Source organism: Nomascus leucogenys, chromosome 1a (genome assembly GCF_006542625.1).
Source record: "Nomascus leucogenys isolate Asia chromosome 1a, Asia_NLE_v1, whole genome shotgun sequence".
NCBI lineage: Eukaryota > Metazoa > Chordata > Mammalia > Primates > Hylobatidae > Nomascus > Nomascus leucogenys.
Window position 1 is genome coordinate 39,163,678 of NC_044381.1, and position 18,803 is coordinate 39,182,480.

Genomic DNA, 18,803 nt, shown 5'->3' on the forward strand with positions numbered 1-18,803 from the left:
AGTCTCAGCGGGGGCTGCTTATGCAATCTAGCTACTTCCATGTACCTGAATTCAAAATTACTTCAGGCCAAGCGTGGTGATTAATGCCTGTAATTCCAGCACTTTGGAAGGCCAAGGGGGGAGGATCACTTGAGCCCAGGAATTTGAGACAAGTCTGAGAAACATAGTGAAACCTCATCTCTACAAAAAAATTTTAAAAATAGCCGGGCGTGGTGGTGCACCCCTGTAGTCCCAGCTACTGGGGAGGCTGAGGTAGGAGGATCGCTTGAGCCCAGGAGGTTGGGGCTGCAATGAACCAGGATCGTACCACTGCACTCCAGCCTCTGACAAAGCAAGATCGTGTCTTAAAACCCCACAAAACTAAATAAAAAGATTAGATTCTTTGAGGTTCAGCTCTGTGTGACATGGACAGATCTTACTTCCCCAGGCTTAAGAGATAGGTACTGGCTGGGAAAAGCATGAGAACAGTATTAGGTTCCATGAACCAGAAGTAAAGGGCATCTCCCAAAGAAAGACTCCTCAGGTCGTCCCTGCAGGTGGTTCCTCATCGGCTTGACATTTCCTCAGTTGCCCTCTGACGTGTCTCTCTCCACCTGCAGATATCCCTCGGGGTCACTGGCTCCAGACACTGAAGCATATTTCTGAACTGCTCAGAGAAGCAGCTGAAGACCAGACTCATGGGTGAGCAAACACTGACCACTCCTAAATCTACTTCACACACGGTTTCCCTAGATCCTCATCTGCCCTTTGAGCAGGGCTGACAGAGGAAGGCATTACTGGTCTGGGACCATCACCAAACAGGTGAGCACCATGGTGAAGTGAGAAGTGGAGGAAGTGCATGGCTGCACGGATGGCTTGGAGCAGGTCAGGATGAATAGGCATGCGCATGTATGCGTGTGTCAATACCTGTATCGAAACGTTTCTACATAACGTCTGGTTTTAGATTTTGAAATATACAGGCATAACAATAAAAAGAAGAGGCCCTGGAAAAAGCAGCGCCCACCTGCTGGGAACCCCTCCCTGGCCGCACAGAAGGGAAAGGGCACTTGTTTGAGTCCTGTGGTCTTCTCTCTACCTCTCTAGGGAAGGAGATTTGAAACTTCTGCACAGTAGGGTAGAATGTTAAATGTTTGCTTTTCCTTCTCTCTAATAAATATCTCTAAAATGAGAAAATCTATTCTAACAAATTCTGGTATTTTTTTTTTGTTTTTTTTTGTTTGTTTGTTTTTTTGTTTTTTTAATTTTTAGAGTTAAGGTCTTGCTCTGTCTCCCAGGCTGGAGTGCAGTGGAATGATCACATCTCACTGTAGCCTCAAATTCCTGGGCTTAGGTGATCCTCCCACTCAGACTCCTGAGTAGCTGGGACTGCAGGTGTGTACCACCACACCTAGCTAATGTTTAAATTTTTTTGTGGCCGGGCGTGGTGGCTCACACCTGTAATCCTAGCACTTAAGGAGGCCGAGGCAGGCGGATCACAAGGTCAGGAGATCAAGACCATCCTGGCTAACACGGTGAAACACCATCTCTACTAAAAATACAAAAAATTAGCTGAGCGTGGTGGCAGGCGCTTGTAGCCCCAGCTACTCGGGAGGCTGAGGCAGGAGAATGGCGTGAACCCAGGAGGCAGAGCTTGCAGTGAGCCGAGATCATGCCACTGCACTCCAGCCTGGGCAACAGAGTGAGACTCCGTCTCGGAAAAAAAAAATTTTTTTTGTAGAGGTTTTGCTGTATTGCCTCAAATTCGTGGGCTCAGGTAATCCTCCTGCCTTGGCCTCCCGTCGTGCTGGGATTACAGGTGTGGACCGCTGTGCCCAGCCTGTTAATTTCTAACAGTAGTGTTAGGTACCCTCTTATGTGTGTGATTTTCCTGAAAGCATTCACATTTATGCCTTGCTAAATTCCTTGTATCATAACACTCTTTGGCTTCCTCTTTTAGAGTATAATTTTATTCATTGTCCCTGCTAGCCTACTAAGACTATCTATCTTATTTGTTCCTTTTGCCACTTTACTCCTGGAATTCTCTGTAATCTCACACCGAGTCGACACAGACAATGGGTGACATGCCTGTGTCCAGCTCCGTGATTGATGGCTTGGGTGCCAGCTGCTCACTCCTTCCTCACCATGATTCTTACCGACAGAGACCAAACAAAAAAGGCCTGCAGCCAATGGAGGCTCCGGGGTTGGCCACATGAATAGCCTGCAGTGGCCGGTCGGGCCCACACACACCCTCCCTGGTTGTCCTGGTGTTACACAGAGCTGGACCTTGAAGAATCTTAACTCGGGGACAGGGATGTAGATGTAGGTGGCATAAGTAGCCCACCCTGTGATTGAGAAATGCTGTGCCGTGGGTGCCCTGGGTGTTTTTCTCCTCTCTCTACCCACCCTCTCCACCATCACTCAGAATGTGTGATATCAAATGCGTGGAGACTGGAATAAAACAGCAACCAGAAAGGGTGCATGTGGTGCTGCAGAACAGGACTTAGACCTCATGGGGCTCCCACCTCAATCCAGACCTTGGAGCCATGAGACACCTTTCAGGTGGCCACATGGGACTGCTTGTGTATTCAGCTACTAGTGGAAGACGGAGGTAAAGACCAGGCCGGTCTCTGATCGTGATCTAGGCATGCTGCCAACCTGGGAGCCGGGAGTGTGAGGGAACCTCACTGCTCTGTGCGTCTGTCTACCCTGACATGGTGCCTGCAGGGAAGAGGCATGGCAGAGTCCCCTCCTCACTCTGATACAGCCTAACCCAGCCCACAGCCAATGTGGCCGCAAGAGCATCAGCTCTGACCATGTCCTGGGAAAGAGAGACATGTCTCTGTTGCTCAAATGTAGAACATTTAACCACTTGTTCTCAGGGAGGACTGGGGCAGGAGGACAGCAGTGACCAGGGAGGCGAGAACAGTGCTTAGAGCTTGGGAATTCCATGGGCCAGAGGAACGTGGAGGCAGATCCAACAAAGGGGCCAGGAACACTCCTGTTCCAGCCACTGCCCCAGTCCAGGAGGAGAGTTCTCATCTAATGTGATCTCAGGCCGGTCTGTTCCATCCTCTCCAAGGGAGATGTTCACCTGCTGAGACCGACACTGCACACAATTAGTGGGCCCTTATCTCGGGCAAATTCTACCCTTAAAACAAGTACTGCAACTCCCATTTGCCAGTGTGGCGAGGGGATAGCTTCGTAAACGCTTTAACTTTCTGGCATTGACGCACCCATGATGACAGCAGCTCATTAAAAATTCGTAGTTGCTGAAATATCCACCCGAACTTTGTGTCTTGTCAGAAGGGAAACAGCCCATGTTTCTGCCTGCGTCCTACCCTCCACCTTTTTCTCCGCGTCTCAGAAGGCAGGGAGGTGTGCCGCCGCATCCTGCCACGTTCCTGCTGGTCATGGCCGCAATCTTCCTTCCTCAGTGCCTGTCCTCACTGAACGTATCTGGATTAAAGATTCCGATGTCCAAAGGCCTCAGGCCTCACGGGGGTCCTGAGAGGCACTCTTTCGATGTCCTGTTATGGTGCAGAGTGGCGTTTGGACAGGCTTTCTGAGTCTAAATTGTATTCCTTGTAGGTTGCACTTCAGTGGATAAGTACAATTTAAGCCAACTGTTGGCAAACGTTAAAGTTGCTTTAAAAACCCAAAGGAAGAAGAATTCAAGTTGCCAGCTGCCATGTGTTCTGACTGTGTTCCAGGTCCCGCGGAGGTGCCTTTGAGAGCTGGTTCCTATTCATTCACTTCGGAAGATGGGCTGAGATGGTGGCAGAGCAGTTACTGATGTCGGCAGCCGAACCCCCCGCGGCCCTGCTGTGGCTCTTGGCCTTCTACTACGGCCCCCGTGATGGAAGGCAGCAGAGAGCACAGACTATGGTGGGTAGCAGGCCCCACTGCATGTGTTTGGGGTGGGCTCTGGGGGGCCGAGAGGAGCCTGCAGAGAGAGGCTCTGTTGTGGGCTTGGCTTCCATGACACTTGAGCTCTGCCCACAGATGGCATATGTCGTGGCAACCTGCAGGCATGGTGACCTCCAGCCTTGTGGTTAGAGGCGTTCTCCTGCCCCCACCGAGGTGGCCAGAGACGAGATGCTGCCAGCCCATTCTCCTGCAAAACGAAGACCCTTCTTCCCCGAGGTCATTTGAGCTGTTATTGCTCAGCTGCCATATCTGCCCCAGGGTCATGTCCTCCAAGGCGTGCCCTGCAGAGGCAGGCTGTTCTGAGGGGTGTGCCGGCAGCAGAGCCTGGCAAGAGCCAGGGCCCTGTCTCGCTCCCCAGCAGCCCGGCCGGGGCTTGCTTCCATCTTGACTGTCTCCTTTCTTGGATCAGTCAACAGATCCTCACATTACTGGCTTTGTTTACATCTCTTTCTTACTAAAGTAATCACATGATATTAACCACTTTGCTTCTGAAAAAGAAGTTGGTCATTTCCTAAATAACAGAGCAGCTAAGTATGGGACTGGATAACTGTCTGTGGCAAAGACAGTTGTTATTTTATGTGGAATATAATAATTACAGGAAGCAATGCTTTGATTAAAGGCATTGGCACCTCCCTTGCAAGCATGGATTTGCTAGGTTCTTAAAACTTCAACTGCCAGTGCTCTGTGCTGATCTTAGTAGTTAAAGAGGACAAGGCTCATTTTGTATGGAGCACTGCTCCTCTTGGCTTTGACATTTTCTGTTGTTTGAAAACACACGGACTAATAAAGATGTCTGCGTATTTTGTTTAAAGGCTTGCGTGGCATAGGAAAGAAAAATAGTTTTAGATTTTAAAAAGTTGAAATTTGGTGATAATTTATTTTGGATCAGGAATAAAGCTTTGTGAAAAAATTGTCATAACCCACATATGTATTTGAGGATTGCTGTCTGATTAAAAAGAAAGCTTTTTATTTCTTCCCCTTTAAAAGATCACGTTAAACTAATTAAGGAAAATCCTGGTTGATGTTTTTAACAGTAATAAGATGTACGGGGCACACATGGTTTTTAAAGCCCTTTTATATTCTGTCTTATTTGATTCTGTATAAGCTAAGTTGGTAGATACGTGTTCAATTCCATCACAGTCAAAAGGTTACTGACAGAGAGTCACTTTTGAAGTATAAAGAAATAAATTAAATAACACTTAATTTCTAGAAAGTTCTACATTGGCACATCTTCTCCTAGCTAACTTGGTCGTTTTTTAAGAAAAGATAAAACCCTTGCGTAGTTCTCCCTCGGGATGCCTAGGATTTTGGATGAGAACGTATTGGCTCAGTGTGAGTGGGGCAGTGGCAGGCATCCGTTTCCCTTCCCCCCATTCTGTCACAGGTGCCCATCTGCCTGGCAGTTCAATCCAGTGCTCATGTTGGTGACTCCAGAGCCCCTTTCTCGCTGGTGCCTGCTTGAGGCATTGGTGTATGTGGCGTCCTGGGAAGGGGATTTTAGTTTAATGAATGATACGTACCTCTTGTTTTCCTGGGTTTTGTGAGCTTTAATCCCTTGATGGTCTGTTGGGGGGCTTGAGAGACAAACTGTGAACTGTGTTAGAAAGCATGATTCTTATGCGATTGAATTGAAATTAGCAGTATCTGTGCATTTGTGCATTTATTTAAAAAGGCACAATTAAATCAGCTGGTGGCATATCCCCGCATCGTGTGCTGGGCCTGGCGTCCCAGCCTCTGTGACCATCCTTGAGGTGAAGAACATGGGTGCAAAGAGCGAGCATGTCCCCGCCCAGGATGTGTGCAGCCTGTGAGAAGGCCTGTCCCACTCATGGGCAAGCCACCCTTTCCACCAGCAGCCAGAGTTCATCTCCTTTTGCCAACTGAATCAGATCACAACAAAATAAAAAAAAAGTCTGTTTAGATACCCTTAAGAATCAGTAAGGTACAATGATGCCTAGAGAAAAAAAGGAAAAAAAAATCAGGCAAGGGTTCATACCCTTTAACCCTGTGGTTCCACTTCTAGGAATTACCCCAGAGAATAGAGATCCATGCAAAGGCTTATGTGTAAGAATATTCAGCACAGCATTGTTCATAAATACAACAATGGGAAATGGCCTAAACTTTCAATAGTAAGGCTACTGGCCAAATAAATTGTGGTATATCCTAACCATGGAATAGCATTCTGTTACATACCATGAAAAATCATGCTCTTGGACGGGTGTGGTGGTTCATGCCTGTAATCCCAGCACTTTGGAAGGCTGAGGCGGCTGGATCACTTGAATCCATGAGTTTGAGAGCAGCCTGGGCAACACAGACCCCTGTCTCTACAAAAAAATAAAGAAATAAGCCAGGTGTGGTAATGTGTGCCTATAGTCCCAGCTACTCGGGAGGCTGAGACGGAAGGATCGCTTGAGCCCAGGAGGCAGAGGTTGCAGTGAGTAGAGATTGCGCCACTGCATTCCAGCCTGGGTGACAGAGCAAGGCTCTGTCTCCAAAAAAAAAAAAAAAAAGGTCTTGAAGAGCATGTTCTATAGATACAGTGAACTGAACTGCTTATAGTACATTATGGAGAGAAAAATGAAAGATACAAGGCATTATGTGTAGTGAGTGGTATGGTCTCAGTGTGTAGAAAAAAAGACAAGAAATATATAAACAGAATTATTAACAGTGAGTCTTTTTGGATGGTAGAGTTATACATCATTTTAATGGCTTTTCTTTTTTCAAATTTTCCATAGTAAGCATATATAAGTTTTTATAATGCAGGATAAAAAATACTTTAAAAAGAAAAGAAAGCTTTTATCTTTCTCCTGAAAAACTTAGGATGTGTTTAAAGTTATTGGTGTTCAAGTGGAAGCCCATGAGCACGGACGGCCTCTGAAGGGAAAGACAGTCCGGGACAGACAGAAAGGAAGACAGACCCCATCTTAGGGATTATTGGACAAGGGCAGAAAGTCGGTTGTGGGTCAAGAGAAAAAACAGATATAAAGGCTTATCTGTTTTTTGCAAAAAACCCTGACATTTTTGCAGACCCAGTTAGATGGCAGAATGGCCTTGGGCTCCCGTAGACACCATCAGACCCGGCAGGCTGGGCCGACTGAGGGGCAAGGTGGGGAGAGCGAGGCCTGCCCTGCTGGAGCGCTGCCGCTCCCCGTGGAAGAGCCCGATGGTGCAGTTTCTCACGGTCTTGTATTGTGGTCAGAGGAGCTCACACAACACGCCCAGTGTACTGGAGTTTATGACAGACTTCACTGAATGAGGCCTTGACTTCCAGGAAAAAAGAACGCCTCACACAAAATCCATAAAATCGGTCATGGGAATTCTCAGAATAGGCCTAAGTATTCTTTCCGAAGTGATGGAACATAGCTGTTCATGAGTTCCATGTGGCATTTGGAGCTATGGCCTTTTAGTTTTTGCTTTGTTTTCCAAGTCACGACTGGGTGTACCATTCTTGTAGCAAGCAGAAACATCTCAGCATGGGATAAGTATTTTTTATGCAAAAACAACCTGCAGACTTATAATTACCATTATTATGTGGGTTCCACAGACTTGTGACCTCTGTTTGAACATTAAACACATATAAACAGATTGTTCCAGCATGTAAAACAAATGTGTTCTTGTGTGTGCATGCATGTGTGTATGACCGTGCTTGTGTACACATGCGTGCATGTGTGTGTGTTCCCCCCCACCCCCCGCCCTGACCCCCAGTATAGCAAGAAGCAAAGGCAAGCCTGCATTCGTATGGGAACACTGGCTCAGCAGAGGTCTGACTGCGTGGGGCTTTAATTGATTTGTGGCTGTGATAGGCGAGTCTTCAAGGAGCCTTTTGTTCTTTTTCCCCACAATATAAAAATCTGACCACATTCTGTTGAGAACTTTTCTCTGTTTCCTTTTATACAAAAAAAGGTCAATTCCTGGCATGGTGCCCTGATTGCTTGGTGAGCAAGACGAAAGAAAGTCAAGAAATTTCCATTCCGCCCATTTGGGTTTGTGTGGAATCGAGTGTAAACTCGGCCGCTGCCTAGCTCCCTCTCTCAGGGGCCAGTCCTTACCCCTTTCTGGGGGTTGCTTCAAAGCAAATAAATAAATCCTAGAAGTATGTCTGTCCTGCCTCTTCCTAACCTCTCCCCTGTGAAATGCTATTTCCCAGGTCCAAGTGAAGGCCGTGCTGGGCCACCTCCTGGCGATGTCCAGAAGCAGCAGCCTCTCAGCCCAGGATCTGCAGACAGTAGCAGGACAGGACACAGACACAGACCCCAGAGCTCCTGCACAACAGCTGATCAGGCACCTTCTCCTCAACTTCCTGCTCTGGGCCCCTGGAGGCCACATGATCGCCTGGGATGTCATCACCCTGGTAAGTCTCCCTGTGGTCCAGCATCCTAGTACTCATTTCTGCTGCAGGTGAGAGGGTTAGAGGTGGGTTACCTGTCCGAGGGTCTGGCCTCTGCACAGTGTGTGTACCAGGATGCTGCCCGGCACAGATAAATGGTCAAGGAGTTTGACAGCTGGGATGGACCCCAGAGCCTGCCCTCTCCAGCACCTTTATGTCATAGAAGAGAAAACAGAGGCTCAGAGACAGGAGATGCCATCTCCTGGGCCCACGGCCCACAGCTTGCTGCCAGAGCCTGCAGTAGAAGCCAGGTCTCCTGTCCCCCTACGTACATTTCTTTCCATCGCAGTGTGCTGCTCTCCTCCTCCTCACAGAAAGAAATAAGGCCACAATGAGAATGTGCTCACAAAGCAACCACAATGCTATTCACTGCAACAGTGCAAAGAATTGTGTTAATCTTTAAAAAATTGGTTTATTACAAAGAAATCCTTCCAGAAGCCCACTTGACTTGGGTAAAAAATGGTCCAAGTCAAAAGTGAGCACTCTTTGTGACATTAGATTTGGCAATGATTTCTTGGATATGATACCAAAGGCACAGCGATGAAAGAAAACAATAGATAAATTGGACTTTATGAAAATTAAAAGCTTTTGTGCATCAAATGATACTGTCAAGAAAGTGAAAACACAATTCACAGAATGGGAGAAAAATATTTGGAAATAATATATGTGATTAGAGTTTAGTGTTCAGAATACATAAAGAATTCTTATAACTCAACAACAAAAAGATAAACAACCCAGTTCAAAAATGGGTGAAGGACTTGAACAGACATTTCTCCAAAGAAGATGTACAAATGGCCAGTAGGCATGTGGGGAGATGCTCACAGAAAGGGCATGAGTGGTCAGGGAAAGGCAAAGTGCAGCAAGATGCACCGCACAGCCATCAGGATGGCTGTCAGCAAGGAGAGAAAAGAAACGCCCGTGACGATGCGCGGGAACCGGAACACTCATATGCTTCCCGGTGGGGACGTTAACGTCGTGCAGCTACTGTGGAGAAGAATGGGGTGGTTCCTCAAACAGCCAAACTGGGAATTACCATGTGGCAGGTGGTTCTCCTAGGTCTATACCCCAGAGAGCCGAAAGCAGGGGCTGGAGGGCCATCTGGCCCAGTGCTCAGGGCAGCACTATTCTCAGCAGCCAGCAGGCAGAGATGGCCCAAACGCCTGTAGAGGGACAAGCAATGCACCGTGTGATCTGTACCCATGAAAGAGTACTGTTCAGCCTGAAGATGGAAGGAGGTTCTGACAGTGCTGCAACATGAATGAACCTGGAAGACACTGTGCTATTGAAATAAGCCAGAAACAAGGATGTTGTATGAGTCACTTAGGTGAGGCACCTGGAAGAGTCAAGCCCAGCGAGAGGAAGTACCAGAGTTTCCCAGGGCGGAGGGTGGGGAGTCAGTGTGGGGATGATGGAAAGGGGCAGGAGACTGCCGGTGCTGATGGCTGTGCAACACTGTAAACATACCACCGAATTACAAAAATGGGTAAAACAGCACATTTTATGTATATTTTACCACAATTTAAAAAAATACTCATCTCAGAAAAAGCACCAGCATGCTGGCTCTGGGAGTTTTTAAATTTTATTTGTACTTTTGTTGACATATACATACAGAAAATACACAGCTTGATGAATTTCACAAACCAACAACACCTGTGCAGCCAGCAACCAACTCAAGAGAGGAATATTCCCAGTCCCCAGAGGCCCCTCCTGCTCCCGTCCAGGCCGGACCTGACTGAAACGTGAATGTCCATGTGCAGACATTCACATGTCATTCATAAGTCCCCGTAACAAATGACCCACCTGCCAAGAACCAGGGCCAGGAGGTTGTCTCCATCCTGGTAGGACAGTCCTGTGGAGCGGGCCCAGGCTGTGCCTCCCAGGTGCTGGTGTCTCAGCTAAGACGGATCCCAGTCCTGAGCGCAGCCCAGGGCTGAAGACGACTGGCTGCCACATGCCAGGTGCCATCTCTTTGGGCCTGGCCCCAGACAGTAAGAATGCTTTCGAGAATCTATTGTGTACTCTTATAAAATGCACACCTGCAACAATGCGGCCCAACCTAGAGGGCTTTATGCTGAGCAAAATAAGCCAGACGCGAGAGACAAATGCATGCTCTCACCTATGGGTGGGATCTAAAAAGTAGAACTCGCAGAAACAGTGGGAAGGTGCTTATGGGGGGCTGGGGGAGTGGCAGTGGGGAGATGGTCAGCCCTGCCCTGTGACAAGGACAATTCCAGCTCAGGCACTTCCTCCCCAACCCTGTGGCCCGTGTGAGTGGAGAAGCTGCCCAGGGCCTGAGCTTGGCTTGCTTAGCAGCGGGGGTCAGCATGGGAGTTTGGTGGCTGCAGCCCTGCCCACAGGGTATGAGAGAAAATCACCCAGAGCAAGCACCCTAGAGACACCCAGGTCTCTGTTTCGGTTATCCTGATACCACGTTTCCGTCTACTCGGAGGAAACTTTCAGTCCACATTCAAAGCAGATTGCCCTCAAGACTGGGCCCAGAGACACTGCTGGGAGTAAGAGGCCAGATGCTGCAAGGCTCAGCCTGCGTCCTGTGCTGGGCAGCCCATCCTGACACGTGGTTCAGCCCCTTCTGCTGATCCACATGGGAACCCTCAGGAGCGCGGAGGGCCCCAGTGCTTTGTCATCACATCCCCCAAGTCAGTTCCGCCACAGAGAAGACACACACAGCAGAAGCTCATTACCGGAGCAGACGCCAGTGTGGCACTCATGCACTGACTCCGTCAGGGGTGGATGCTGGCCATCTGGGCACCCATCATGGTGAAAGCGCCTCCTGGGTGCTGTCCTTTCGGATGTTTTGAAACCATCTTTATTGACACATCAGTCTTCCTAATGAGAAGCCTTCGCTGCGGTGGCCGCATGGCATTGAGGGCCTCCGGGGAAGGATCCCTCCCACCACCCCTGCCTCTCCTGGCCTTTGTCAGTTCCTCTGCCAACAGCACCTTGGAAAGGGCCGGGTCTGCTTGGCCCACGAGCAGGTGGTAGCCAGATGGTTGCTTTGGTGGGACGGCCTTTCCCTCTTGCAGCTTGGGTCTCTCCACCCTCAGGACCAAGCACAGCCACCTCCCGGCTGGTCCCAGGCTCTGCCCTCTGTCTTGGCATCCAGATTTGGAGAGCGGTGCCAGCTCAAGGCAAAGGCCTCTGTCTCTCTTCAGAGCCCTTGCACCCTGTTGGAGATGGCTTGAGCGAGTGGCTCCATCTGACCTAAGGACGCACTGGTCCTGCAGCCCCATCTGCCCACAGCCTGCCTCCTGTGTGGCCTCTGCTGTGAGCTCTGCACAGTGGGCTCTTCTCCAGGCACCTGGAGGTCCACTCCCTGGCTGTCCTGGAATCCTCTTCTCTGACCTTGGCCCTCCGATTTTCCCCAGAACTCCATCCACGAGGCCCTGCCCAACATCCCTACGGTTCTCTTGCCTCTCTGGCTCCTGGCCTCTCGCCAGGCACTCCTCTGCCTTGCCCCAGCCATCCACTTGCTCCCTCACTTGTGCCTGCAGGAGGCCGGCACAGAGCAGGGGACTGCGTGGAGTCCACCCCTGGGGCTCCACCTCCTGTCCTGGCCTGGATTCACACTTCTCTCTCTCCTGCCTCCTGCTGCTGGGCCACAGCAACAACAACAGCAAAAGTTAGCAAGATTCCGAGATGCAGAATTCAATTCTGTAGTCGTTGAACTCAAAATGAATTGAACCCACTCTTGGCGCACCAGCCAAGGCCAGCAGGGAGGCAGGTTTTCCAGGCGGCTGCAGGGCTGCGAATTTTTGCATGTGACTAGAGAACTGGGAAGGGGCCCACCTGGGAGTGTTGATGTGTAAGGAAGATGCAAGGTTGGATTTGTAATGACAACTCAGCCTTTCTTCAGACATGGCCAAGCCCATCAGCATGGGCACGGTCAGCCCCTGAGCAGAGGACGGTCCTCCCGCTCAGGGTCTGGGTGGTATATTAACTCTGAAAGGGGTCCACAGCAGGCTCACATTGTTTCCTTGATGGACAGGCTGCATCTGCCAAAGGCCATCAGCATTATGTGCTTGTCATTTCTGAGTAAAAACCAAGTGATAGCAATACAGATGCCCAGGGACACACTGGCATGCGCCGGGGCTACATCCGGAGCCCCCGTGCTGGCTGCACTGACCCTGGCGGGCTCGTTGCAGGCCGGTTGCAGGCCCTGTGTGCTGCCAGCGGGGGCCGAGGAGAGCGAACGTCATGGTCCGCCCCACGTCGTTTACTCTTAGCTCTGCGTCCCCACGCTGCCATTCACACAGTGCGCATGCGACAAGAGGCTCCCTTTAGTGGTGGTCAGGAGGTGGAAGGCCCAGTTCTGAAGGGTGTCCTGGGCTGTCGGACCTGAGGCAGTAAAACCAGAATAGTCCCGGGAAAACCAAGGCAGTTGTTCACCCTCCCAGAACGGCCCAACTCTTCCAGGGGAAGCTGACCTTGGGCTGCTCTGGCTAATTAAACATTTGCGGGTTCTGTATAAACTGACACACACTAAGTGAATATATCGGTTACTCTTTCAAAAACTTAAGCCTTCTTAATACTGCTTGTGTTTAAAAAACCATCAATTCCCCACACAGCTAAATTGTAAGATTCTCACCCTTTCCTTTTTTCTTAACCGAAGTTTTTAGGAAAATACTTACTTACAGGCACCAACAAGTACGAATGCCTTTAGGCTGTGTCTCCTGCTCTCCCTCAAGAATCAGGTGTTAAAACCTTAGAGGCCTATTAAAAAGCAAGTAGGTCCGGTTGCTAGCCCAGGGATGCCAGGGGCTGTTTCTGTGAAAACAGGTGGTATTTTCCAATTCTCATATTCGTGTGAGCCTTTTGCAGAAAGTCAAGCCACAGCATGCTTATTTGCCTTTGTTCCCCACAGCCGATCATCCCACAACTTGTGACTGGCATTCCGAGAAGCACTTCTGATTGCAAGCAGCACTTGTTTGTGGCCTTTATGAGTCTAAGGCTGTTGGCAGCTGAGCTCAATGCAAGGAGGCTCGTTAGGAAATGGCACCGCTCACTGTGTAGCCAGCCTTGGAGACAGACTTGCTGTGCTAATCACCTTGCAAACAAGAGCCCCTAGTGCTTTACTTTGGAACTGATGGAAATGCGGGATAGGGCTTCTTTCAGGGACTGGGTGGTTATGGTCTGGACAAAGGACAAATCTGTCTGGAAAGTGTTTTAATTTGCCTTCTCTTCTGTCCTGATTGCAGATGGCTCACACTGCTGAGATAACTCACGAGATCATTGGCTTTCTTGACCAGACCTTGTACAGATGGAATCGTCTTGGCATTGAAAGCCCTAGATCAGAAAAACTGGCCCGAGAGCTCCTTAAAGAGCTGCGAACTCAAGTCTAGAAGGCACGCAGGCCGTGTGGGTGCCCAGCGAGAGGGATCAGGCTCACCAGGGCCACAGGACAGGTGATGACCTGTGGCCACGCATTTGTGGAGTAAGTGCCTTCTTTGGGCTGTGAGAATGAGCTGTACACATCTTGGGATGATCTGCTAGTATCTTATTTTACAAAATGCAGAGCCAGGTCCCTCATCCCAGACTCAGTCAGACATGTTTACTAACGACTCAAGTGAGCCTTTGGCGCTCCTGGTGCCCGCCCGGCCAGACCATCAGCTTGAGAATTACTATAGCAAAGGCTTGGGTGGGAGAACAGGTTTCTAGTTTTTACCCAAGATGCACATCTATTATTTAAAAATTCAAAGTCTTAGAACCAAGAATTTGGTCATGAACCATTAAAGAATTTAGAGAAAACTTAGCTCTTTTTAGACTCTTTTTAGGAGTCAGGGATCTGGGATAAAGCCACACTGTCTTGCTGTATGGAGAAATTCTTCAAGGGCAGTCAGGGTCCCTCAGGCTTCCCTTGTGTCTCCCTGGACCTGCCCGACAGGCCACAGGAGCAGACAGCACACCCAAGTCCGGGCCTCCTGCACACACTTTCCACTCTGTATTTGCTAAATGCTGACTGCTACCAAAAGGCCCCTGGGACATCAGAGGAGCCGGCAGGTGAAGGTAGAGGATGTGTTCCAGAAACATTAGAAGGCAGGATTAATTCAGTTCTCTTGTTAAACGGAAATGGGAATTGGAAATTCCTGATAAAGAACTGGCCTGGCTGGGCGCAGTGGCTCACACCTGTGATCCCAGCACTTTGGGAGGCCAAGGCAGGGGGATCACTTCAGCCCAGGAGTTCCAGACTGGCCTGGCTAACATGGCAATACCCTATCTCTACTAAAAATACAAAAATTATCAGGGTGCAATGGCGTGCACCTGTAATCCCAGCTATTCAGGAGGCTGAGGCATGAGGATCACTTGAATCCGGGAGGTGGGAGTTGTAGTGAGCCGAGATCATGACATTGCACTCCAGCCTGGGCAACAGAGCGAGACCCTCTCTTAAAAAAAGGCATTGTTAGTGTAATCTCAAGGTTAACATTTATTTCATGTCAGTAGAAGATGCTTTTTCCTTTCAGGGACATTCTGGAATTGTATTGGTTGTACATTCTTTTGTGTCTATTCTGTTTGTTTGTCAAGTGAGTCAAGACTTGCTTTTGTCCATTTTGATTTATGTGTATTAGTCTGAGTCTTGGCTCCGTTTTGAGGTATGAGCAAAGTTTTTGCTGGATTAGAGGTTAACCTTTAGGGAAATTCCTTTTTTCGGTATGTGGCAATGCTAATAGATCCACCTGAAGATCCGGAAAATTCCAGGAACTTTTCACCTGAGCCTTTCTTCTCAGAAATGCTGCAGTCAGAAGGGTGTGCTGGTAAAATATTTTTGTGGCAGCCAAAATATCATTGCTTTCATATAACACGCTTCGTGCCATCATGATCCTTGCCTTCATATAACAAACATGCTTCGTCAGAAGTGTTGGGGTTGAAAAAGGAGCTGCATGCTTCACTGGAGTTGAGGGCCTCTCTCCTGTTCGGACTTTGAGCCAGAACTTGTGGCTGGGCCATGGAAGCTGTGACTCCTCTGTGGACATGGTGGCAGCAGGGAACCGCTAGAGAGAGGGGCCACTGGGACCAGGCCTCCTGTTGTGGAGGGATTCCTGGGACAGTCCTCCACCATGTCCTGTGGTCCTGTGTACAGGGTTGGCCTCTCCCTCCTCCCCTGCCAGGCCTCTGCCCATGCCCCTTCCTTCCTTCTCCACCTGGGACTGGTGAAGCTAGGCGTCTGGAAGACTTCTTCCTAGCCTGGAAGCCCTGACCTCGGCTTGTCTGCAGAATCTCCCAGTTCCTTCACAGCTGCCGAGTCCTCTCGCAGGCACGGTGGAGGCGGCCTTGCCAGTGGTGCTTTCCGGGCAGCCAGGGGTTCCTGGGTGGGAGGACTGTCCCTCTGGGGACGTGGCACTGAAGTGCCTGCTGGCTTCATGTGGCCCTTTGCCCTTTCCCGGCCCTGAGAGATGCTCAAAGGTGGGGGAGCCAGGGGAGCCACCCCTCGGCCATTCCCTCCACCTCCAGGACAGGTGGTGGCCGGGCAGGTGCTCTTAAGCCCACCTCCTCCTCCTGTTGCCTTCAATTTCGGCAAAGTCTGGGCAGGTGCCACCGGGAAGGAACGGCGTCCGAGATGCTGGGCGGGGACGCGGCGTAGCCGAGGAGGCCTTGACGGCGCTGGCGGGGCCTGGGCACAGGGGCAGCCACAGGGAGGCAGGGATGCCAAGGCCTGAAGCCACCCTGGAAGGAACTGGACCGAGGTCTTCAGAGGTGCGACAGGGCCCGGAATCTGACCTTACCCTAGCAGGACTTTTTCTAGACTCTCCCTGATAGTTTTTGATAAAGCATGCTGGTAAAACCACTACCCTCAGAGAGAGCCAAAAATACAGAAGAGGCGGAGAGCGCCCCTCCAACCAGGCTGTTATTCACCTGGACTCCGTGACATCTGTGGAATTTTTTAGCTCTTTAAAATCTGTAATTTGTTGTCTATTTTTTCATTCTAAATAAAACTTCAATTTGCACCTAATGTTGTATCCATTAAATATTACAATCCTTCTCTCAAGAAAAAGCTCCCCCGATGGCCCCAAACAGTGGAAGCTTCGGGCCTCACAAAACCTAGATGTGCCCTGGAAAAGACCGAGGATGGCTTAGCCTCTGGGCCTGGGAACCTTGCTACCAAATACCTAAAAACTAAGGGTCCTGTCACTAAGGAGGAAGCGGGAGGACAAAGGTAGGCATCCGGCAGGGCCTGCTAAAATCAATCAGGTTACATGCGTTTCATATCTGTTTTTTCTCTAAGCCAGGCTTGACCATAAGCCTCACTTGAATTGTTCTGTCTCTTCCCTGATCCCCGAAGCTGAAGGCTTCGTCCCACCAGCATAGCCCACCCACTCTTGCTTGCTCTGTTGTTTCACAGGCTGCTGTCCCCTCACCCTCCAGCCCCACAGGCCCCTCTGGGAGGCATGAGTGATGCGGCCAAGGCGAGCAGTGCTGTGGCCACCCCCAGGACCCCCGCTCCAGTGGGGTTTCCAGCGCTCCCCATGCTTCCGGACATGGGAGACTAGGGCCCCTCCCGGGGTCAGGAGGGCATCTGAGGGAGCAGACAGGAAATGCTAAGACACTCCTGAGGAGCCGCTTGCTGGAGCAGCCATGGTTGGCAGGGTTTTGTGGTTTGTTCTTCACCCTGTCCTGCCTGGTGTCTTAAGTGTTTGTTTGTTGGGACAAGGTGCTAGGACAGAAATGGGAGCTAGTCCAGCGGATGGGAGGAAGCCGAGTTTTCTGTTGAAGTGGAGAAGTTACGAACAGGGCCTTGACAGGGAAGGTGGAGAAGAAGGGACCTTGGTGAGCCTGGCAGAGTGAATCCACCCGAAACGCAGGAAAGTGAAAACCGAGCCTGGCCTTACGCTGCCCAGAGGACAGCGGATGCGCTGGAGGATTTGCACAGTGGGAGCAAATGTGAGGAATGTTCTCCTTATTCAACAAGGAATCCAAAATTGTTTGTTTTGCTTTCCAAGGAAGAAGAGAAACAGAGTTCCCCGTGCTTCTCCCCTCGCCTTTTTCTTCCTCTGTTTCCAGCCCAGGACCACCTCCCCCAGCCCAGGGGCTCAGGTGCTAAAGTTCTTCCCTCTGCCAAACGTTGGGAAATCCATAGATTTTGTCCAAAAATCCTAAGTCATTAATCATCGCTAAGCCATTTTACAACCAAAGAACGAAAATTAAGGTACAGTAAGTACATAACGTGTCTTCAAGCCTCCTCCTAAAATCCAGTTCCACAATTTGTTTATACCATGGGTCCAAATCACACCCCTCAAGCCCGAACTGGTAACAAAGAGAGCTCATAGCAAAGGCCTTCCCTCCCGCTCCTGTCATGGTATCTTACTGCACTTGCTGTTCTGGGCGGGGAATTTGTACACCCAGGACTTTTGGTTGCAAGCAACAGAAACGTGCACTGATTGCTGAAAGTAAAGGGAACTGATGAAAAAGGTATTGGGCCGACAAGGCCTGGTGTGAGCCAGCCAGTAGCAGTCCCAGCCTTGCTTCAGATGCTCTGGCAAGGCCAGTCCTGCTGCCCAGCCCTTCCGGACCCCACTCCAGCCAGGAGAAAGGCCCTTGTGCCCACTCCTTTCTGTGCTCCCGCCCAGGTGCATCAGATGGAGGAGCCTGGGTCAAAGGCCTGCCAGGGATGCTGGGAAAGCACACATCTGGCTTCAGCTTCTGTAACGTTATTGGGTACCTTGGATACCACCAAAGGCATCACCCAACTACAGGAAGGGGCCAGACACTGAGCAGATGGAGACAATAAAAATGTCTCCAGTTCATTACAGCATCTATACTTTAGCCTATGCCAGAGCATTTTAGAAGGTTGCATCCCATGAAACAGCCCAGCAGCCAGCACCAGAAGAACAGGCAGAGGCGAGCATTTTCAGAAAGACATTTTGTAGGCACCCAAATCTGGGTTTCTTAAATGCAGCACCATGAGCACTTTGGACCAGATGCCTCCCTGTTGTGGGGGTGTCCTGTGCACTGCAGGGTGTTGGCAGCATCCTGGCCTCCACCACCAGGTGCCGGTGCACCCCTTCTACCAGTGGTGACAAAACTTTCTCCAGACATTGCCTAATCCCCTTCCAACCGAGGGCACTGCTGTAACTGCTGGCCTTTCCCTCTGGAACGACATCCTGGACACAGACACTAACGGTTGTAGACACAGAATTAGAGAATAGACAACCTGATTCCAACATTCATATGGACAGTAAACGTTCATGAACAGCCAGGCAAGCTCTGAAAGTGAAGCGTCATGAAGCGTACCGTGCACTGACACATACTTTGGTGTGAGGTTCTCATGAAGGGAAACGTGGGTGGGGCTGAAAGGGCCCCCACGGCTGCAGCCAGCGGCCAGCTTTCAGGCCTCATGGGCCGACCTCCTCCCAGCTCACATGCTCCTCCTCTTCTCCTGACCCCCTCCTGGTGGGCGCCCTTGGACTCCACCCAGAGGCTGGACCCTGTCCTGCCCGTGGCTTCACGTGGCATCTCTAGGCAGAGGGGCCACACCTGCTCCTGGATCGCCAGCCCG

At 50.2% G+C, this 18,803-nt stretch overlaps 1 protein-coding gene across 4 annotated transcripts in view; it reads left to right on the forward strand.

Moving 5' to 3' along the window:
- FANCC (FA complementation group C) overlaps positions 1-18,803 on the forward strand; it is a 232,015-nt gene that overhangs the window by 211,466 nt on the left and 1,746 nt on the right. For 2 of the 4 annotated variants that reach the window (XM_030800721.1, XM_030800797.1), the window contains 3 exons: positions 600-681; positions 3,690-3,864; positions 3,982-5,109. In XM_030800721.1, the coding sequence (XP_030656581.1) occupies positions 600-681; positions 3,690-3,864; positions 3,982-4,035 (311 nt within the window). In that variant the 3' untranslated portion in view covers positions 4,036-5,109. Of the gene's footprint in view, positions 1-599; positions 682-3,689; positions 3,865-3,981; positions 5,110-8,053; positions 8,258-13,509; positions 16,260-18,803 lie in introns of those variants that run through there. The other 2 variants (XM_030800598.1, XM_030800664.1) reach the window with 2 other exon arrangements.